The 24855-nt window shown below is 35.8% G+C and overlaps 1 protein-coding gene across 1 annotated transcript; it reads left to right on the top strand.

Moving 5' to 3' along the window:
- The first annotated feature begins 15512 nt into the window (after positions 1 to 15512).
- On the top strand, positions 15513 to 24834 carry LOC127451696 (all-trans-retinol 13,14-reductase-like). Its single transcript, XM_051716579.1, has 11 exons — positions 15513 to 15760; positions 17472 to 17654; positions 18011 to 18252; positions 20688 to 20889; positions 21750 to 21947; positions 22130 to 22249; positions 22378 to 22516; positions 22595 to 22704; positions 22882 to 23048; positions 23156 to 23315; positions 23472 to 24834. Exons 1-11 carry the CDS (start codon positions 15601 to 15603, stop codon positions 23618 to 23620), a joined length of 1830 nt encoding a protein of 609 aa, XP_051572539.1. The 5' UTR covers positions 15513 to 15600; the 3' UTR covers positions 23621 to 24834.
- Positions 24835 to 24855: the final 21 nt, after the last annotated feature.

Genomic DNA, 24855 nt, shown 5'->3' with positions numbered 1-24855 from the left:
TAGCCGATTACCGTTATCGTGGCCGATATAGTTCATTTTTGAGCTGGAATGAAAACTGACCTTTTCTATGTGGATTTTTCACAGATTTTGCACCGATATGACTATGCAAAGGTACTCAGATGGCTGCTTTCTTAAACAAATATTTTTATCAAAGAATATTTGACATTATTATTAAACATTGTCAACAAATTCTAGAAATGAACACTGAGAAAATAAATAATAAATAAAAATACAATAAATAGCTTAAAAAACATCAGTACTGTATGTTTAGTATCAGTCAGTTGCTGACCATTTAAATAAAGAATAAATAAAAATACAATAAATAGCTAAATAAACATCAGTTCTGTTTAGCATCAGTCAAATGCTGACCATTAAAATAAAGAATAAACAAAATAAAATAAATATCTAAATAAACATCAGTACTGTTTAGTCTGTCAAATGCTGACCATTAAAATAAAGAATAAACAAAATAAAATAAATATCTAAATAAACATCAGTATTACAGTTTAGTATCAAATGCTGACTATTTAAATAAAGAATAAATAAAAATACAATAAATAGCTAAATAAACATCAGTACTGTATGTTTAGTATAAGTCCATTGCTGACCATTTAAATAAAGAATAAATAAAAATAAAATAAATAGCTAAATAAACATCAGTACTGTGTTTAGTATAAGTCCATTGCTGACCATTTAAATAAAGAATAAATAAAAATACAATAAATAGCTAAATAAACATCAGTACTGTATGTTTAGTATAAGTCCATTGCTGACCATTTAAATAAAGAATAAATAAAAATAAAATAAATAGCTAAATAAACATCAGTATTACAGTTTAGTATCAGTCAAATGCTGACTATTTAAATAAAGAATATATAAAAATACAATAAATAGCTAAATAAACATCAGTACTGCATGTTTAGTATCAGTCAAATTCTGACCTTTAAAATAAAGAATAAATACAAATAAAACAAATAGCTAAATAAACATCAGTATTACAGTTTAGTATCAGTCAAATGCTGACCATTTAAATAATAAAAAAAATAAAATAAATAGCTAAATAAACATCTGCAATACTGTTTAATATCAGTCAAATGCTGACCATTAAAATAAAGAATAAACAAAATAAAATAAATAGCTAAATAAACATCAGTATTGTTTAGTATCAGTCAAATGCTGACTATTTAAATAAAAAATAAATAAAAATAAAACAAATATATAAATAAACATCAGTACTGTTTAGTATCAGTCAAATGCTGACTATTTAAATAAAGAATAAATAAAAATAAAATAAATAGCTAAATAAACATCTGTATTACTGTTTAGTATCAGTCAAATGCTGACCATTAAAATAAAGAATAAATAAAAATAAAACAAATAGATAAACATCAGTATTACTGTTTAGTATCAGTCAAATGCTGACCATTTAAATAATAAATAAAAATAAAATAAATAGCTAAATAAACATCAGTATTACTGTTTAATAAAAGTAAAATGCTGACCATTAAAATAAAGAATAAATAAAAATAAAATAAATAGCTAAATAAACATCAGTACTGTTTAGTATCAGTCAAATTCTGACCATTAAAATAAAGAATAAATACAAATAAAACAAATAGCTAAATAAACATCAGTATTACAGTTTAGTATCAGTCAAATGCTGACCATTTAAATAATAAATAAAAATAAAATAAATAGCTAAATAAACATCAGTATTACTGTTTAGTATCAGTCAAATGCTGACCATTAAAATAAAGAATAAACAAAATAAACTAAATAGCTAAATAAACATCAGTACTGTTTAGTATCAGTCAAATGCTGACTATTTAAATAAAAAATAAAACAAATATATCAATAAACATCAGTATTACTGTTTAGTATAAGTCAAATGCTGACCATTTAAATAAAGAATAAATAAAAATAAAATAAATAGCTAAATAAACATCAGTATTACTGTTTAGTATCGGTCAAATGCTGACCATTAAAATAAAGAATAAATAAAAATAAAACAAATAGCTAAATAAACATCAGTACTGTTCCGTATCAGTCAAATGCTGACCATTTAAATAAAGAATAAATAAAAATAAAATAAATAGCTAAATAAACATCAGTAGTACTGTTTAGTATCAGTCAAATGCTGACCATTAAAATAAAGAATAAATAAAAATAAAACAAATAGATAAACATCAGCATTACTGTTTAGTATCAGTCAAATGCTGACCATTTAAATAATAAATACAAATAAAATAAATAGCTAAATAAACATCAGTAATACTGTTTAATATCAGTCAAATAATGACCATTAAATAAAGAATAAACAAAATAAAATAAATAGCTAAATAAAAATCAGTATTACTGTTTAATAAAAGTCAAATGCTGACCATTAAAATAAAGAATAAATAAAAATAAAATAAATAGCTAAATAAACATCAGTACTGTTTAGTATCAGTCAAATGCTGACTATTAAAATAAAGAATAAATAAAAATAAAACAAATAGCTAAATAAACATCAGTAGTACTGTTTAGTATCAGTCAAATGCTGACTATTTAAATAAAGAATACATAAAAATAAAATAAATAGCTAAATAAACATCAGTACTGTTTAGTATGTCAAATGCTGACTATTTAAATAAAGAATAAATAAAAATAAAACAAATATATAAACATCAGTACTGTTTAGTATCAGTCAAATGCTGACCATTTAAATAAAGAATAAATAAAAATAAAATAAATAGCTAAATAAACATCAGTATTACTGTTTAGTATCAGTCAAATGCTGACCATTAAAATAAAGAATAAATAAAAATAAAACAAATAGCTAAATAAACATCAGTACTGTTTAGTATCAGTCAAATGCTGACCATTAAAATAAAGAATAAATAAAAATAAAACAAATAGCTAAATAAACATCAGTATTACTGTTTAGTATCAGTCAAATGCTGACCATTTAAATAATAAATAAAAATAAAATAAGTAGCTAAATAAACATCAGTAATACTGTTTAATATCAGTCAAATGCTGACCATTAAAATAAAGAATAAATTCAAATAAAATAAATAGCTAAATAAACAATAGTATTACTGTTTAGTATCAGTCAAATTCTGACCATTAAAATAAAGAATAAACACAATAAAATAAATAGCTAAATATACATCAGTATTACTGTTTAATAAAAGTCAAATGCTGACCATTAAAATAAAGAATAAATAAAAATAAAATAAATAGCTAAATAAACATCAGTACTGTTTAGTATCAGTCAAATGCTGACCATTAAAATAAAGAATAAATAAAAATAAAACTAATAGCTAAATAAACATCAGTAGTACTGTTTAGTATCAGTCAAATGCTGACTATTTAAATAAAGAATAAATAAAAATAAAACAAATAGATAAATAAACATCAGTACTGTTTAGTATGTCAAATGCTGACCATTAAAATAAAGAATAAATAAAAATAAAACAAATAGCTAAATCAACATCAGTAGTACTGTTTAGTATCAGTTGAATGCTGACCATTAAAATAAAGAATAAATAAAAATAAAACAAATAGATAAATAAACATCAGTATTACTGTTTAGTATCAGTCAAATGCTGACCATTAAAATAAAGAATAAATAAAAATAAAACAAATAGCTAAATAAACATCAGTAGTACTGTTTAATATCAGTCAAATGCTGACCATTAAAATAAAGAATAAATAAAAATAAAACAAATAGATAAATAAACATCAGTATTACTGTTTAGTATAAGTCAAATGCTGACCATTTAAATAAAGAATAAATAAAAATAAAATAAATAGCTAAATAAACATCAGTATTACTGTTTAGTATCAGTCAAATGCTGACCATTAAAATAAGAATAAATAAAAATAAAACGAATAGCTAAATAAACATCAGTAGTACTGTTTAGTATCAGTCAAATGCTGACTATATTAATACTGCCAGTCAATTATTGGCAGGTTGTAAAACAAGAAGCATTTACACCTACCGAGTCAAGAGATAAACAGCAGCAGCGTTGTTACACCGTATTCTGCTAAACAAGTTCAGGGGAAACTTTCAATGGGGGAAAACCAGACTTTTAAATATTACATTTCGTAAATGCAATGACTGGAAATGTTTGGTTGAAGGGGGTACCAAACTGTGAAACCTGAACAAAACAGTTTGGTGAATACATGTTTACTCATTAACTTCCACTCAGCTGACAACAATGAAAGTAGCTATGTGGTTAGCTAGTTAGCTCTAAGCTCGTTGTCACGGAGAGTAAAAGACGGACATTGTTTATTTTACTTTCCAGCATTGTGTCTCACCAACTAGGTCATAACATAGCGTGAAATCAACACACAACAGACACAATCCACCACCGCACCGTTGTCTATTGGGCTGCAAAAAGATGCTCTGATATTTGCCTTTCAATCTGCTACTTTACTGACTGCACTGACAAACTATAGCTGACTAAAAGCAAACAGACATGAGTGACATGGTTGTCAGAGACAGGGTTAACGATATATTAGTAATACTGAAAAGGGAAAATGATGGGGTCATTGTTTATTAACTTTCCAATATGTATTTCACAAACTAGTTAGCAACTTACCATGAAGGCACACGGCTTAACTCCGCCCTGTCTGCAGAGCCACCGTCAGCTCAGAGTCAGCTCTGTAAACAATGGAGTTGGAGCGCACTCTGCTGGACAAACTACGCTATGACACCAATTGAAAAGCACTGTTTTCTGCATTATATGTTCTGAAAAGAAGTTTTCATATTGGTGCATATCGGTAAACAAATACGCCAATACCGATATATCGGTGAAAGGCTAATATCAATGACACACCCACATCGATCGGGCATTAAGCTATATGTCATGAAATATTTAATCTCTTTAAAGAACAAAAGAAAAAACTCATATTAGAGCTGGGTTGTTAGAGATTCAAGTAGTTTTTTTTATTTCTTGGACATTCCTGCCAGCAGTCGATGCATTAGTGATGTAAATGCGATGGCGCATTCACGCAAGAAGTTGGAAGCGCGTGCTTTGTATACAACAGAGGAATGAATGTAATGTGAGAGTTAGGTCATTTCAAACAGCAACTGGAAGCAACGATTTAAAGTTAAAAACATTTTAATTATCTATTTGTTTCTCACACCAATGTATCGGTTTGCTCCAGAAGACATTAATTGATTGACTGGAGTCTTGTGGATTACTTTTTGCTCCCTATATATGCCTTTTGGACCAGGACACTGATGGCACCTGTATATTACCATTGTATGGAGAAAAAGAGCTGAAATGTGCTTCTAAACATTTTCACTTCAGTTCTGCTGAGGAAAGTCATACACATCTGAGATGGCTTAAAAGCAAGCAAATCATGAGAGGATTTTAATTTTTGGGTGAACAAACCCTTTAAATATTGATCTACACTATATGGACAAAAGTATTGGGACACCCCTCTTAATCATTGAATTTAGGTGTTTCATTCAGTCCCATTGCCACAGGTAAATAAAATCAAGCACCTAGCCATGCAGTCTGCCTTTACAAACATTTGTGAGCTCAAAGAGCTCACTGAATTCGAGCGTGGTACTGTAATAGGATGCCACCGTTGCAACAAGTCAGTTCGTGAAATTTCTTCCCTCCTAGATATTCCACGATCAACTGTAAGTGGTATTATTGCAAAGTGGAAGCATTTAGGAACCACAGCAACTCAGCCACAAAGTGGCAGACCACATAAAGTTACAGAGTGGGGTCACTGAGTGCTGAGGTGCATAGTGCATAAAAATTGCCAATGCTCTGCTGACTCAGTAACTGCAGGGTTAAACCTCCTCTGGCATTAACATCAGCACAAAAACTGTGCGCCGGGAGCTTCATGGCATGGGTTTCCATGGTCGAGCAGCTGTATGCAAGCCTTACATCACCAAGCACAATGCCAAGCGTCGGATGGAGTGGAGTAAAGCATGCCGCCACTGGACTCTGGAGCAGTGGAAACGTGTTCTGTGGAGTGACGAATCATGCATCTCTATCTGGCAGTCTGATGGATGAGTCTGGGTTTGGCGAATGCCAGGAGAACATTTCCTGCCTGACTGCATTGTGCCAACTGTAAAGTTTGGTGGAGGAGAGATAACGCTATGGGGTTGTTTTTCTGGGGTTGGCCTAGGCCCCTTAGTTCCACTGAAGGGAAATGTTAATGCCTCAGCTTACCAAGACATTTTGCAAAATTCCATGCTTCCAGCTTTGTGGAAACAGTTTGGGGAAGGCCCTTTTCTGTTCCAGCATGACGGTGCTCCAGTGCACAAAGCAAGGTCCATAAAGGCATGGTTGGATGAGTTTGGTGTGGAAGAACTTGACTGGCCCGCACAGAGCCCTGACCTCAACCCTATCGAACACCTTTGGGATGAACTAGAACGGAGATTGCGAGCCAGGCCCTCTTGTCCAACATCAGTGTCTGACCTCACAAATGCTCTTCTGGAAGAATGGGCAAAAATTCCAACAGACACACTCCAAATCTTGTAGAAAGCCTTCCCAGAAGAGTGGAAGCTGTTATAGCTGCAAAGGGGGGACCAACTTTATATTAATGCCTATGGATTTAGAATGGGATGTCATAAAAGCTCCTGTAGGTGTAATGTGTAGGTGTCCCAATACTTTTGTCCATATAGTGTATTTCTCATCCACATCTATCTATCGCTTCTGAATATATGGATTTAACAACTGGAGTCTTATGGATTACTTTTATTCTGCCTTTGTGCTTTTTGAAGCGTCAACATTTTGGCTCCTATTTATTTGCATTGTATAGACCTACAGAGTTGAGAAATTCTTCTAAAAATCTTTGACCTTTTTTTTTTTTTTTTACTATAAATCTCCACTGTCAAACAGCCCTCCTAAATGCTCTTCTCTCCTAAGAGTTATTTTGTTTTTGGCAATATGCATTCTTTGTGCATTGTATGGACCTACAGAGTTGAGATATTCTTCTAAAAATCTTCATTTGTGTTCAGCAGAAGAAAGAAGGTCATACACATCTGAGGGTAAATGAAGAGAGAACTTTCATTTTTAGGTAAACTATTCCTTGACTAGAGTCATCATCTTATGTAAGTGTACATCTTTTTAAACATATTTTTCAAAAATACTGTTCTACTCTTTCTGTATAAAAATACTGAGTGCACCTATAACATATATAGGAGAAATTAAAACCTTGGAACATCTGTCATCCAATTTGAATCAAGCATTCAGCAGAACTATGAAATAAGTTTTTTTTTTTTTTTTTTTTTTTTTTTTTTAAAAAGCATATCTATTCAGTTCTACAGAGACATCCCCATTATTATACAATCTGGTTAAATAGTATTGTTCCCCAAGATATAATGATGAGAAGAAATTAAGAAATGATTTAATATTCCTTAAATCATGGTGCCATTTAATGCTTGATTCTGATTGGTTGACAAATTACTAATTGGTTATAAATTGCAAACAATTTCATTTTTTGCAACTTACAAATCTGACTGTGCTTCCCTCCGTTCAAGGTCCTGCTGGGCTCCCAAGGCACAGTTGCCATCTCTGTCTCTTGCATTTTCTAAATGGTTTACTGAAGGCCGGATCCACCTCTTTCTTACTGACAGTTTGCTGCAAAGGGTTCTGCTTCAGGTTACCTGTAAAGCAAAATAATTAATTCATTTTAAGTCAAGGTTACTACTGCAGAAACAAGGGCACAGCTCATCAAACCCATAAACAGTACAATTTGCCACAGAGAACAAAAGTGTTTAGCTATGGAGCAAGCAAGTTACATGTGCATAGGCCAATCAGAACTAAAAACAAACAAACTAAATACTTATACTTGTAAGTTCCATTTACCAAAACTTTGTTTCCTTAAGTAAATGAAGGATGTTGAAATGTCTTTATACCACACAAAGTATCAAAGAGATGTGTGTTTCTAAAAATAATGTTTGCCATGGCACCCTGTGAGGTTGAATTGACGGGCAAGGTCATTTGTCTTTTAAAAAAAAAAAAAGACAGGGGAGACTTGTAGCTCCTCCCTCCAATGTCCCCAAGGACTGAGACCTAAAGTTGAGATGTAAATAAATATAGTAGAACATATAGAACACTGTATCATTTGCTTATGCAAGAACACTCACCATGTTTCTGGAAGTCAGACTCACAAAGCTTCAACTACACATCATTCACTTTAGTAACGCTCTTCAATGGAAAGGTGACCACCTCAGCCAAGGTCACAAATACCTGAACATAAAGGCTGATTTATAATATTTGCTTGACAAATGTGCAAAAAAGTATTAGTTGTATAAAACAGTAATAATAAAAAATTATAATTATACTGTAGTGATGAGTGAAAATTTGTATCCCCATGCATACCTATAATGTGTACCAAATGTGAAAAACAAACAAACAAACAAAACATTAAACAACTTTTCACCTCTTGTCCTAAATGTCACTTCTTATGAGTTTTTATCTGTGCGTTGTGAAGACAACTGTGACAAAAGTTGATTAGGTCTTTTTGGTACTTTCAAGGTACTTTAGTGTCTTTTTTTGGACCTTGACACAAGATAGTTATATTTAATGGAAAAGAGCTGCTTAAAATCTTGTTTTGAGTTCCAAGCAAGAAAATGTGAATTTGGACATCTCCCTGTCCCTCTGATCTCGTCACTTCCTCGGCCATTATCACAAGGCCTTTAGGGAGAAAAAGGTTTAGTGTTAGATAAATTAATAAAAATCCTCTGATACTGCTAAGTTATTTTTATTCGTAACCCCTACATTTTATAGGACAGTTTCCTAGCTAACTGCAATTGTTATAATTTTTAATCATTCGATTGCTAGATTACATCAGGTGTTTGTTAAATCTAGGCTGGCTAACTTTCGTTAAAGTTCATTAAATCTTGGCTTTAACTTCCCTGAATTCCAAAATCCCCCATTATACAAAAGCAGGTGTAAAACTGGGTTAAATACAGGCTATATACCTTGATAGAGTGTTTATATTCCTTGACACACAGGAGATGACGGTGTTCAGGTGGTGACCGTTTATTTTCAAACGAAAAGGCGGGAGGAGGCACGCTGACACAGGTCAAGTTAAAGTTAAAGCTTGTGGGTGAGGGACTGCATGATGCAAGTGCTTTGATCAAGTGCTGTGTGATTTATATAAATAAGACAAATATTGTTTTTGAGTAGCACATTTTGTGAAGATATCAATAAATAAATTAAAACATGAACACATGTATACACACAGTATATGTACTGTATACACACACACACACACACACACACACATTCAGCCCATCATAGTGCCCATTCTTACCCCATGCCCAGATGACACCCAGATAACCCACTTAAATCCCATGTGGGGCCCACTTGGACATGTTGGCTGATGTGGCATTAAACCTGAATAACCCACTTCAACTACTACACTGTATATATGAGATAGTCTTATAAAATGAGAATGTGCAAAATGATTGACAGGCAGAATCAGAAAGCACATCAAAGTCTTCTCATTGCCTTGTTAAAGATCGCGGTCCCCGGACACATCTTTGTTTGCTGTTTACAAAGTCTAGTGCTGTCACAAAGACCAATGAGATGTCTTAGGACAATTATTTCAGTGATATCTTTCAGAGAGTAGAACATTTTTCCATTCCTTTCCATAAAAAACAAAATCGCTTACAGCACCTGGTGCACTCAGTAATTATTCTTTGTGATTAACATTTTTTTTATTGATTCATATATTTAACAAAGAAAAGCAAAACATATACAAACAGAATCAATACTTAACCCCCACTATTAACCCCCAGTCCCCACCCCGACCCCCAACAACACCCCAGTGGTCACACATGATTATAGACACACACACACACACACACACACACACACACACACACACACACACACACACACACAAATAAATATATATATATATATATATATATATATATATATATATATATATATATATATATATATATATAATAATAATCACACATATTACCACTATACCTCTCTCTCCACTGCCACTCCCCAAGAGCCCTCCAAAAACACCAGATATTTGCCCCATTTCCCCACAAACAAGTCCAAATTTCCCAGTTTTCTAGATGACCCTTCCTCAAAACCCACCACCCTCCCCATCTCCGAACACCACTCCTGAAATGGGGGTGCTCCAGCCGACTTCCATCCCCTTAAAACTATTTGTCTGGCGATCATGACATTGGTTAGGACCTAACTCTTTATGCGCCTATTCTCCACATCGATGGCCGCCCCATCGCCCAAAACACAGAGTCTGGGGCAAAATGAAATTTGAGTGCCCAATACATCACACATAAAACTCTGAACCTTCAACCAAAACTCTTGGATCTTAACACACCACCAAAAGACATGGGTTGTGTCTCCATCTTCCGATTGACATCGCCAGCAGGTGGGTGTGTCTTTAAGACCAATCCTACACAATCTAGAGGGTGTCCAATAGAATCAATGTAAAATCTTGAATTGCATAAGGTGTACCCTTGCATCTCTAGATGCAGACTTTATGTTTTTTGTTTTTTTAAATCCTAGCACACACTCCCTCCTCCAATACCAAGTTTAAATATTTCTCCCATAATCTTTTGGTAGAAGTTAAAGCTCCATCCCCCAGACTCTGAATTAGCAGGGAGTAATACACTGATGCCTCATGACCTTTTCCAAAAGCAGTAATCAGCTTTAAGGGGGTGTATGCTACTCCCAAATACAGTACAGAGCAGGTGTAAATACCTAAAAAACTGTGATCTGGGAATCCCAAAATGTTGAACCAAATTTTCAAAGGATCTCAACTCTCCACTTCCATATAGGTCACCGAGTGTAGCAACCCCCCTCAAATCCAGTCTGACCAGCAGAAAGTGGACTTATTAATACATAATTTTGGGTTCAGCCATATGCTCGAGGCAACTTTTAAATAAATGTCAGAATTAAACACTCTGGACACTTTTGTCCATACCGAGGCGAGATAACGGGGTGTAACTTAACTTCTCCGGTTAGTTTGATAGAAAGGCTTTGCAATGGTGAAATAGGGGCAAGAAATTCCTGTTCAATACAGAACCAGGCAGGGGCTCTCTTAGGTGCAAGCGAACAATGAGCCAAATGTCTGAGACCAAATGCATAATAATAAAACAAAATCTTGGGTAGGCCTAGCCCACCTTTGTCAATCGACCTATGCATCTTACTGAAATGTAATCTGGGATGTTTACCATTCCAAATGAAGGACTTCGCTATGCTATCAAATTGCTTGAAATAAGAGAGGGGGACATCTCTAGGGAGAGACTGTAGAAGGTAGCTGAATTTTGGAATACAATTCATTTTAATAACATTAACCTTCCCAATGATAGATAAATGTAATTAAGCCCACCTGCCCACATTGCTCGAAAAACTTTTTATTAAAGGGTCAAAATTAACTCTAACTAAATCACACAAATTTGCTTGGAATAAAATACCCAAATACTTAATGCCCTGTTTGGGCCACTGAAAGGCGCCTGGCTGAAAAGCCGTTACTGGGCAGTATTCTGTCAGAGTCAAAGCTTCAGATTTAGACCAATTAACTCTGTATCCCGAGAACTTAGAAAAGGAATTAATAATTTTGTGGAGGCAAGGCATAGATCTAGTAGGGTCAGAGACTAATAATAAAATATCATCTGTGTAAAGCAAAAGCTTATGCATCCTACCTCCTGCCACCACCCCTGTAAAATCATCTTCCTTTCTTAACGTGGCTGCCATTGGTTCCAGGGCAAGACAGAACAATAATGGGGAAAGAGGGAAACCCTGCTGGGTGCCCCTATCCAGAGTAAAATAATCTGAATTTAATCAATTTGTTTGTACCGCTGCTACAGGGTGTCTATATAGTAACTTGATCCAACCAATAAATGTACTCCCGAACCCATATATTTCCAAAATCTTAAAAAGATAATCCCATTCTACCATATCAAAGTGACCAGAGTCTGATCATTCGCCATTGACCACATGATATTGATGAGACGCCTGATGTTATCAGAAGAGCTGCGGCCCCAAATAAACCCCACCTGATCTATCTATATATAAGAGATGTCATAACTTAATCAGTTAGCTAAAATTTTTGACAATATTTTTACGTCTAGCTGGATCAGGGAAATTAGACGGTAACTCTTATACTCGCTTGGATCTTTGTCCTTTTTAAGCATCACACTGATCGGGGCTTGTGTCATGGTTGATGGATCATTCTTTAATTACCTCACCAAGCTCCTCCAAGGTTATCACAGAATCAAGAGAGTCAGTCTTCAGTTTAGGAAGATCTAATGGTTCCACAAAGTTTCTAATATCTTCATCAGTAGACGATGACGTAGAACTATAGAGATCAAGGTAGAATTCTTTAAAAGCATTATTAATATCAATGGCCGAGGTAAATATTCCACCACCAGCAGATTTCACTGAGGGAATGGTAGAAAAAGACTTTCTCTGCTTTATATATCTAGCCAAAAGCTTCCTTGCTTTGTCCCCTGACTCAAAGTATGACTGTCTTGCCCTAAACAGCCAAAACTCCACCTTCAGCGACAAAATAGTATTATATCTGTATTTCAATCAAGTCAATTTTCTGAGGCCATCAGACGACATTCAGTGCTTCAGTTCTGCCTTGGCACTTTTAATATTCCCTTCCAACTCCACGAGTTCTCGTGCCTTGGATTTTTTGATGAATGAGGCATACTATATGATCTGACCCCTAAGAACCACCTTTAGTGCCTCCCAAGCCATGCCCACAGAGGATACTGTGGACCAATTGGTCTCCATATAAACATTGATTTCAGCCTTTAACATTTGTTGAAATTCAGGATGTTTGCAAAAGGGATACATTAAAGTGCCAACTATATGATTTCTTTTTCTCTGAATGTGGCAACACCTTTAAACTCACCAGGGCATGATCTGAGACTAAGATGTTTCCAATTATGCAATCAACAACAGATGAAATGAGGGACTTAGATATAACAAAAAATCTATTCTAGAATAAATCTTATAGACTGATGAAAAAAATGTATAGTCCCTACCAGATGGGTTCAAAAGTCTCCAAATATCTGTAAGACCAAGATTTTTACACATCCTGTGAAGCATCAATGTTGCTCTAGGGGGCTTGCACACTTTTGCTTCACTATGATCAAGGACTGAGTCCATAAAAAGATTGAAGTCTCCTCCCAATATTATATCATGAGGGGTGCCAACAGCTTGCAACATCCCTTCAAGATCTATAAAAAAGCCCTGATAATCAACATTAGGTGCGTAAATATTAGCCAAAATAAGATTTTGCCCCTGAATTTCTGCTAAAACAATAATGACTCTTCCTAATTTATCTTTAATTTGTTTGAGACATTTTAATTGTAGATGTTTACTAATCAGTGTAATGACTCCCCTGCTCATACTTGAGCCAGCACTAAGGAAAACCTGTCCATCCCATATCTTCCCAAAGTTTTCAGATTCCTGCGGGGGAATGATGCGTTTCTTGAAGAAATACTATATCACATTTCTTACGCTTAAGAAGAGAAATAACTTTCTTTCTTTTTATGGGGTGCCCCAACCCATTCACATTCCACGTGGAGAGAGACAATCCACTCATATTAACATTTGACATTTTGACATATTAGAAAAAATAGATTGTATATCAAAAACAAAATTATAAAGACCACATTCCAACATTAGAGCAACAATCAAACCCCGAACTTCCCCCCGAACCAAGCATTAACCCCGCACACGACAGTGTCCATCCCTCTAAACTCAAATTGTCCGTGTACGCCTATGAGAGCCCCCGTGACAACTTTGCCTTCGGAATGCTCAAGTCTGGAACTGACAAAAGATAATCTGGAACTGACAAAAGATAATCTATAAAACAAACACCAGCCAATAGGTGGAATAAACACAAAGAATGTGTAGATTCATCCACATAACTGTCCCAAAGGTGTGTTCCTCCACAAAGCAAACTCCAGCACTATATAAATAAATAAAAAATAAAAAATAATTTAAAAGCCGCTCATTTTCCTTGGACAGTCAAATGAATGTTCAGTGAGCCGGCTCATTCGACTGCTACATGAGTGCAACAAATGACCTAATCACTCCAATGTCCTGCAAGAAATACTCCACAAAACAAACTCCAGCCAAAAGGAGCCATAAGCACAAAGAACGTGCAGATTCATCCACAACACTGTCCTGAAGGAGTGTTATTCCACAAAACAAACTCCAGCCGCTTAGTGGAACCAGCACAAAAAGAAATAAAAAAGGCGCTCAGTTCCTCGAACAGTCAAGTGAATGTTCAGTGAGTCAGGCCCACTTGGCTGCAATGTGAGTACCACAAAATAACTTACCTACTCCATTGACTTTATGAAGGAATATGCTTGAATGTAAATGTTTTGCGGTCATCCTTAGCATCTATCCTCAAATTGACAGGGAACATCAGTGCAAAAGCAACCTTCTGTTGATGTAAGAGTTTCTTGCATTCCTCTCTTGTTGAATTTGCAAAGTCTGGGAACAAGAAAATGCTGTGGTTTTTCCTAGAAAGCCCTCCTTTACTCTTCGCCTTGCGTAACACGAGATCTTTATCGGATGATCTCAGAAATTTGGCCAGAATTGATCGGGGCCTGTCTTCCTCAGCAGATCGCTGAGCTGGAACCCTGTTAGCTTGCTCGATTTGTTCAAGACTGTCCCATGTCTAAACCATGCCAAAGCTCAGTGCACTTAACCCACACTAAATCCACACTAGCACGAATACCGCTTCGGAGTGGTCTTTCAGGCTAAGTGTATCCCAGTGTTCATCACCATCAGGAGCCACACCCCGCCTACCCGAGCGATCGGTGTATTTTCGACATGATGACGTAAAGGGAAGCTTTACAACATAAGTTTTATATATATATATATATATATATATATATATATATATATATATATATATATATATATATATATATATATATATATTTTTTTTTTTATTTATTTTTTATTAAGTTTTATACAGTGTGTTGAGAAACAAAGTAGAAGAAATTGCTTATATTTCATATTTTAGAGCAGTTATGGACAATGCAATTTTACAGTTAAACAGTTTTTAAAGTATTGAAAATCAAAATGAGACAAAATAATTAACTTTCACAATTATTTTCACACAATAAAAACATGATTTTTTTTTTCTTTCTACAGCACCATACACTTCCAACAACCAGTATGTATGTATCAGTGTATTAATAAATGAAAAGATGGATAAAATTTCACTTATTATTTTAAGTAGGCTATAACAGTCACCGCTACCAAAAACAATCAGTCTTCAGCTGCATGAAAATACAAAAACAGCTGTCACAACCAGCATCAACATTGTTAAATCTCAGTGTCCCAACGAGCAATCAAAAGTTATCCACACACTGGCAGTCTTCACGTACTTGCACACTAGTGGTCAAGCACAGAGTGGGTAAGTAGGCAGGACCTAAACGTCAAGTGGTGAAATTGGGCAGGGCCTGAATCGTTCAAAAACAGTTCCTGTGATTGGTCAGTAGTGTTCGAGGAGGAGGAGGAGTCTGCATTAAATATATACACTTCGAAGTGGTGTGCGGATGTGTTATATGGTAGTACTTAACAGCACTTTAAACAGCACTGCGAGCACCACAACATGTGGCTCGCTGTTGTCATAATATTCCTGGCCGTATTGGCAATTGTCTTTAAAACTGTATGGGGAACTTCTGGACCGAACCCTTTTGATATCGACACCCGCGAGGCTCTGAAACCCATCGTGTTGGACCGAAAGGTGAAGAACAAAGTGCTGAAACAAGGTGAGTTTCAGTACACACGTATACAGTTGATACAATCACTGACTACAGTAATGAACCCCCGTTACACAACTTGATCTGGTTGTAGCTTTGCTGGTCTTGATGTTTACCGTCTATATTCTTTATTAACTGTCAGTAAATGCAATTTTCAGCCCGTGTTTACAATTAAGATAAAAAAATAAAAACCTTACATAGAAGACTGAATTCCAGATTTAACAGAAGGCTGCGTTCTCCGGAGGTCGCATTTCTCGACCGCATACGTCATCGAGGCTGTCTCGTTTCATAAAAGCGAGTAGGACACTCGGAATGCAGCCTTCGAATGCGACATTCTTTCACGGGAATTCGGAGGATGCATGAGGTGTATCCTTCGTCGGTCCTCATAAGCCACAATTATTTGCTTTAACGGAAATGTCTAAAATAAATAAATAAATAACGCCAATTTGCCCGTAAAAATGATGTTCGAACGCAAGTAATGTTAATTCCCAAGATGAAGTACCTCAGTAGATGGGTGCAGAGTATATAATATGTATTATTATAACTTCCAATTAATTTAGTCAAGTAAATAACACTATGTAACACAATTTTTGTTCCTGGATAGTAAGTGTTATTTCCTAATTGCTTATGCCTCAAAAGTATAGAAAATGTCTATTATACCCCACAAACGTTGCTTTTGTGACCAGGGCAGTGATATTTTGAAATTTACCTATTTACAATGAGAAAACAGGCGAATTTGTGTCTTTTCGTTCACATAAAGTCAGAAAAAAACAACAACATATGAATCAAAAATGCTTCTTTATCTGTGGTCTGACGAAGACACCAGCTTTGACCTTTGCCCCAGACAGCTTAGGCAAGAAGTCTTGAAGGTAATTGAAGGCTGCCGACTCCTTATCTAGGGCTCTGACAAATTGTTTCATAAGGCCCAATTTGATGTGCAGTGGTGGCATCAGCACCTTCCTGGGGTCCACCAGTGGCTCCCACTTGACGTTCCTCCCCACAGAGAACTCGGTCCGCTGTGGCCAGTCCCGCCTGCGGTAGTGCGCCTTGGTGTCCCTGCTGTCCCAAAGGCAAAGATAGCAGGGAAACTTGGTAAAACCGCCTTGGAGACCCATCAGGAATGCCACTATTTTGAAGTCTCCTATGACCTCCCTGCCATACTCATCATACTTCAAGGCATCCAGCAAGGTCTTGATGCTGTTGTAATCCTCTTTGAGGTGCACCGAGTGAGCCAGGGGAAGATACGGGTACTTGTTACCATTATGGAGCAGCACGGCTTTCAATATTACTTTAGTATAAATACATGTTAATTTGGATTCATATGTTGTTTTTTTCTGACATTATGTGAACGAAAAGACACAAATTCGCCCATTTTCTCATTGGAAATAGGTACATTTCAAAATATCACTGTCCTGGTCACAAAAGCAAAGTTTGTGGGGCCAAAATAGCCATTTTCTATACTTTTGAGGCATAAGCAATTAGGAAATAACACTTACTACACAGAAAAAAAAAAAGAAAAAACAAAACAGAAAAACAGTTGTTGCAGTGTAATTGCATTAGCATTAGATTATGTCTGCATGTGCAGGCTGCAATATTGTGTGATTGTTTCATTGACATATTGATTGATTTGTTGACTTACAGTGGCAAGGTTTTTATAAAAGCAAGGTTTAAGCCTGTAATTTCCCTTGTCCAAAACTTTGTTTTTGCTTTTCATGTCTAGGCTTCCTGGCCAGTAAGATCCCCCAGGACTTGGATGCAATAGTAGTTGGAAGTGGGATTGGTGGTTTGGCAATTGCTGTTCTGTTGGCTAAAGTGGGTAAAAGAGTTCTGGTTCTTGAGCAACATGACCGGGCTGGAGGATGCTGTCACACTTTCACAGAGCAAGGCTTTGAATTTGATGTTGGTAAGAACCTTTTTGAATAGCTTTGATCAGTCATGTCGTACCCAGAGGGTTAAAGTACTGTACCACTGATATAGGCAACCTGACCAAACATTTGCTTGGAACCAAATCAGGAATTGCTGTGGCAAAGAAAAGCACAGTTATCAAGTAACTTGCACACGTCGGAATATCTAAATCATGTGATTGTCCAGTTTATTTATCAGTCTGCCTCTTAAGTCCCATATTAAAAGTACAAAGCAAAAACATCAAAACATTTCAGGTTATTCACTGATTTAAATCTATTTCATCTGAAATGTAGCACTGCATACATTAATTTCCAATTGGTCTTCTCAGTGGTTTGTGGTGATCTGAATTGTTAGGTATTCACTATATTGGGGAATTGCTGGATCACAAGCCCTTTCGCTGCATGATCGACCAGTTAACCAATGGACAGCTGCAGTGGGAGCTGCTGGAAAACCCCTTTGACCATGTGGTCTTGGGTCCCCCTGAAAACCGACGCAAATACCCTATCTACAGTGGCCGAAAACGCTTCCCGGAGGAGCTGAAAAAGTGCTTCCCAGGGGAGGAAAAAGCCATTGATGAATATATGAGACTTGTGAAGGTGAGTGACAGATGGTTAGTAATGGGTGGATTTGACCATATCACCCTTATTTTGTGATAATGACTGGCATGTATATTATCCTGCTTATTACATAGCTACTTACTAAATAAATAAATACATGGTCATGAATTTTTTTTTGAAAGTCTGGACGCGGGTCCAAAGGGGGGTGCTGTATCGCTAAAAAAGTTTATGCTTAAAATGTTAACGTCTCCGTATACATAAGTTAGGCATATGAGGTATCATTTGAAAGCTTAGAATCTGAACTTCTGCATTTATGTTTCTTAAAATAACAAAATAAGGCCTCAAAACATTCACGTTGAATATTAGCACCCCCCAGAGGTAACGGTGCAGAAATATTTATGTAAAAATAAAAGTCCTTCACATAGCACATAAATGGACAAGTCATACATCAAATGAAAGCTCTCACTATCAGGAATGTGACTGTATAGTTTTTTGTTTTTGTTTATTTTTGTTGCCCAAATACCACAGTTCAAAAGATTTTCAAAAGAAGGTCATCAAAAGAAGGTCATCAAATACAAATGTCTCTTTTGTGCTCAGATAACTGCTGCTTTAAGCCCCAAATAGCTAAATATGCCATTGTTTACTTGTCTGTGAGCTTGATTGGCTGAATAATATATTATTATATCTTAGATGTCCAGAACAAAATATGCCATCCAGAAGGCATGCAAAACAAATCATCAGAATATGTTTTCGACTATTGATGATAAAATGCGGTTTTATATCACCGCAAAGGGGAGGATCTGAACTTTCTAATTGAACTTAGATTGAGCTTCTAGTCCACAGAGGATGAGATACTCAATGAAATAATGAGAGTGGTGCTTGAACTGAAGATTTGACTGAATGTCTGTGGACGAGCACATCTGTGAGGGCTAAAATGCGTTAGTGTGCCACCTACATTTCATATCTGCATATTGTGATGGAATGTGATAGAGAAAAACATATTTTATTTAGTACTTACTGCCACTTAGTGGAATAAAATAAGACTTTTCAAAGAGAGGTTTAGTGAACAGAACCAGAATTACACGTTTACAAATTTAGGAGGAAAAAAATATATATATATATATATATATACTGTATATATCAAAAAAATTCTGTTTATCATTAGATTATAAATGCATACAATATTATTTATGAATAATTTGAGTCTTTTTTTATTTTATTTGGGGGGTTCTCTGAAAAATGAGACAATTTGTTTGCAATTTGTGAATGGTGTGTGTGAATGGTGAGCTTTTAAAAATGAGTGTGAAAAATTGCAGATGGCAGCCCAAAAATGGACCAGAGTTTAAGGGGATAAAGGAATATTCTGGGTTCAATTAAAGTTAAGCTCAACTGGCAGCATTTGTGGCATAATGTTGACTACCACAAAAAAATATTTTGACTCGTTCCTCCATTTTTTTTTTTTTAAACAAGCAACAAAAAAAAAAGCAAAAAATCTGGGTTACAGTGAGACACAATAGAAGTGAATGGGGCCAATCCATAAATGTTAAAATATTCACTGTTTCACAAGTATAGCCACAAGACATAAACAATATGCCTATTAACATAATTTCAGTGTTATAAAACCACTTACAAACCTTTTCTGTGTAAAGTTATTGACAATTTTACAACTTAGTTGCCATGACCAGGTAATGTCAACAAACCCTAAAACAATAAAATGACTGTAAAAATTAAGATTTAAACAACTTTATAGCTCATAATAATAAAGTTTTAATGCAAGTGCTTTTATCAAATTAAACCCTGTGTTTGGCCCCATTCTTTTCCATTGTGTCTCACTGTAACCCAGATTTTTGATTTTTTTAAAGAAAAGGAGGGATGAGATTAAATTATTTTTTGTGGTTTTCAACATTATGCCACAAATGCTGTCGATTGAGCTTAACTTGTATTGATCCCGGAATACTCCTTTAAATTACTATATGGTTTTTAGAGTGAGAAACAGGACACAAGTCCAGCGGTCAGTTATACAGTGTTGCTAAGAACAACAGTCATTATTCAAAAACATTTCACAACTGAATCAGAATCAGGTATTCCAGAAATATATATATTTTTTTTAGCCGTTTAGTAGCCATTTTTAATGCCCTTATGGGTTAAAGATGATTTTTGTTTTTATGTAATAAGCAGCTGTGTCCGTTCCCCCCACAATTATTGCCCCTGTCAGATGCATTCATTCAAGAGTGGTGTGACTTTTCAAAAGCACCAAAGGTCGAATTGGGACACTTCAGACCACAAATGTTTATTAAAGTTCATGAATCTGTTTTGCTGATGTGGACTATTATGTAATTGCACTATAAATTGGTTAGAACTGAAACAGAAGCAATGTTTTTTATCTACTTTTGCAGAGCACCCATTAATAAGCCTAATCAATTCACAGAGTATAACACTATGAAAATGTAACTGATTTTTAATATTTCTGTCAGAATGTCGGAAATAACGGGTGGTTCATGATCCTGCTGAAGCTCCTCCCGACTCCTTTCGCAAACTTCCTGGTGTACACAGGCCTGGCTAATCGTCTCTCTTCCTTCTTTCGCTACGCATCCCGCAGCCTGACTGATGTGGTGAATGAACTTACACAGAATAAGGACCTGAGAGCTGTACTTTGCTACAACTTTGGAACCTATGGTGAGATAATCCACTTGCATGGCTTGTCTAGGTGGTGGAGGTCTTTATAAGTGATCACACTGATAAACTGGAAATTGTGAAGATATTAGTTGTTTCATGCCTAGGTTTTATAAATAAGATTTTCTGATGCACATAGCTCACAGCTTCTCACTTTTTTTATAGCTTTTTAACAGCTTTTGATTCTAAAGGCTGAAACATTCTGTACGCAACCACGTGAATGCAGATGTTTCTAGCTACGTAAGCTCAATTTCTTGCGTTGTTGCTTTCCAGAATGTGTCAGATCGATATAGCATGAGATAGTACGAGAAGGATATAGCATCAGGCAGAGCTACAGAAAGGTGTGGGAGCTCCCAACCCCCAGCAAAGATACAGGGAGCCCCTAACCTAACCCTTTCCCTATCCCTAACCATGCGTGGAAGTGACACCCCCATTTGGAGATCTCCGGCCTGCAGCTATACCTACTTGATTCATACTGTAACTTAACGCAAGTACGCCTTGCATTCTCAGCGTTACCACAAGGGGCGCTATAGTGGACATAAGTGTGAACTTTCGGTTTCTGCTGCGAGTTTTCTCTTTCAAAACAATGACTGTCATGTCAGAGCAACAGTTTAAAAGAGAATATTGCTGAGCAAGTCAATATATTTATAGCAACTTACCGGAATAATAACACATCCAGTTAAATGGTACAGACTTTTGAAGGTAACACTATTGCCCTCTTGAGTACTGAGGTTTGTAATTCAAAAAGGCACGTCAACTATGTTTAACCTGACTCGAATCTGCTTACGCGTAATTTTGTACTTTTCTGGCCTAAGGGTGTTCTTTTTGTTTATGTTCCGATGTTTGTGTTTGTGTCTGAACAGGTAAAATGCCCAAAGAAGCAAGCTTCTCAATGCACAGTTTGATTGTGTGCCATTATCTGAATGGTGCCTGGTACCCGAAGGGTGGTGCTAGTGAGATTGCCTACCATATGATCCCGATCATTGAGAAGGCAGGAGGGGCGGTGCTTGTTAGGGCACCTGTCAACCGAATACTCCTCAATGACACTAAAGAGGCTATTGGTAATACCTAAAACTTCTTGCCCCTGACTTGCAGCATTTTCTTTCCTTATCTGTTATACATTTTATGAGACTGAAAATGATACATTTTACTGTTAATTATAAACAAGACTATTATACATTTCTAAGCTTAAGATGTTTTCTATCTTTTTAATGAATATTCTGTTGTGTTGGCATTGATGCAGGTGTGAGTGTGATGAAGGGGCAGGAGGAGGTGCACGTACACGCTCCAATGGTGATTTCAGATGCTGGAATCTTTAACACCTACCAGAAGCTCCTACCAAAAGACGTGCAGGCCATGCCAGGTGAGAGAGAGAGCCTGACGTTACGCCAAGGTTAAAAATTACAATAGAGACATTTTTAAAACATGATGGTAGGACATCATTGATAAAGTACAACTTTTTGGTACTGATGTCTGATATTTATGGTGCAGCGATCCAGAAACAGCTGAGTATGGTGCAGAATGGAGATGGTGGTCTCAGTATTTTCATTGGACTGGATGGGACGAAAGAGGAGCTGGACCTAAAAGCGGATAATTACTGGATCTTTCTTGAGAATAACTTGGATGACCTGTGAGTTCAATTGTGTGCATTTCTAAACCATTTTCCTCTTAAACACTAGTGCTTCTCTTATTCTATTTCTTTCACCAGGGTGGAGGGGTACATGAAGGGGAAGAGGGAAGAATCTGCTAAGAATATCCCTCTGCTTTTTGTGGCCTCACCCTCTGCCAAAGACCCAACCTGGCAGGAGAGAAAATCAGGTAGAGGGAGCAAACATTCAATGTAGAAGGAAGGCTGATAGGCCTGCCATGATTGCAGTTGCTCTAATCCCTCATGTCTACGGTTTTTCTCTATTATTTATCATTTGAAATCAGATTGCAATATGACTTTTATGTGTCCTGTATGGTTTACGTGTTCTTTTGCTATTCCCCTTGCAGGTAAATCAACCATAACTGTTGTTAGCTTTGCGAACTATGCATGGTTTGAAGAGTGGAAGGATGACAAAGTGAAGAATAGAAGTGCAGATTATAAAGAGCTGAAGGACACATTCATCAGTAGCATTGTAGAGGTGGTGACTCAGATCTTTCCCAAGATCCAGGATAGGGTATGAACTTCCACAAACCTATCTGCATCTCTCTCCTGCCCTTTTATTTTATACCCTTCTTCACAGATTTGCTTCTTTTTTCTTTTTGTCTCTCTCTCTCTCTGTAGATTGAATTTGTGGACGCAGGCACTCCAATCACAAATCAGCATTACATTGGTGCACCTAAAGGGGAGATCTACGGCGCTGATCATGGACTTTCTCGCTTTAGCGTGGAACTAAATGCCACCATCAGACCACAAACTCCCATTAAGAACCTCTTCCTCACAGGTGAGTGTGTCTAAGTTTGCTTGTGTGTGTTTATGTATGCAAGACTGTCATGCATTAGGATAATATTTTGCAAATATATAACTGTAATGATGGCAAAGGGGCATTACCTGTTTTGAAATTTTTGGATGCATTTTCATTTTTGAACTTTGCTTACAGGCCAGGATGTATTTTTGTGTGGTTTTGCTGGAGCATTGGCAGGAGCGCTGACGTGTGGTTCAGTCCTCCTGAATCGCTATCTTCACCTGGATGCTATCGCCCTAGCCAAGAAAGTCAAGAATGTCAATAGCAACAAGAAGAAACAATAAGTATCAGAGTGTGCTGCCTCATAATCATTTAGATGTCAGATATGACTCAGGAGAACAGTCCAGTGAGGAGGCCATCTGTGTGATTTTAAAATTAAGCACTGAACTGCTTTAAAACACTGTACCCAGGTATTGTATTTGTACCTATTTTGTAACAATGTTAGAAGTCATTTAGGTAGCAGTTTATTTTACAGTACTGTTCCACATTTACATGCTATATAATTACAACAACTATTGTAATTACTAGTGCTAACCCTAACTTTATCCCATGTTAAGTACATGTAGTTACCTAATATTAGTCAGTACTCCCTTGGGTAAGTACACTGTAAGTATACTGAAAGTACACGTACTCTAAAATAAAGTGCAACTGTCATTTATTGGCAAAGAGTAAACCAAGTGCCTTAGTGCTGTAAAATGCACTTTTAAATCTTATTATTTTCTATCTTGTTTTTAAAGTACATCAAAAGGGAAAGAAATTAGGTTGAATTGTCTAAATTGACTTGTGTTTGGTGTGCCCGTAAAAAATATTTTATTGCATTAAGATTTTTTAAATTATTGTAAATGTAGGCCCAATTTGAGGTTTTTATTAAGGGTTTACATCCTACTGTCTTTCTCAAATGATATGTTTGAGAAGCCTTCTGATGATTTACTCTTTTTTTAATTTATTTTTATTTTTTTAAAGGTGCACTCAGTAACTTTTGTCTTTGTGTCATCTTGGACTTACACTGACACCTAGTGGCTTGGATGCAGCATCATTTAAAATCAATAGTTTTCAGTTTCAGATGCCATTGTAGAAATGTAGTACTCACAGTCAGTCATGATCACTTTAATCAATGAGTGAAAGTGTCAAATAACAGGACGGTTACTGAGATTAAGTGAGTAGTATTCGTCTGGTCATGTGATTCTAACATGTCAGCTCCCATGTGCGGAACCTCTCTATGTAGAATAAAACAGCTTTTATAAGGTTATTGATATGACTGGAGTCTTCATTTTAATGTGAGTGGTCATTATTTCCTACATATATTGCAAAATTACAATTCATGTCTTTAGGAGTTAAATGTTTTTAATGAGGAAAAAAATTACTGAGTGCATCTTTAAGTTGGAGTGATATTTCTGAGTTATATGAACCTGGTTATCAATAAATCCACTCATCAATATTTGAATTTAATAATTCATTAATTCATAAACAGCAATAAATATGTTAATTTGAATACCAATGTTTCTATGCGTAATGTGGT

The sequence above is a fragment of the Myxocyprinus asiaticus genome, chromosome 14 (assembly GCF_019703515.2).
Source record: "Myxocyprinus asiaticus isolate MX2 ecotype Aquarium Trade chromosome 14, UBuf_Myxa_2, whole genome shotgun sequence".
Classification (NCBI taxonomy): Eukaryota; Metazoa; Chordata; class Actinopteri; order Cypriniformes; family Catostomidae; genus Myxocyprinus; species Myxocyprinus asiaticus.
Note: the sequence above shows the minus strand (reverse complement) of the source record. Positions and strands in the feature narration are given on the sequence as shown.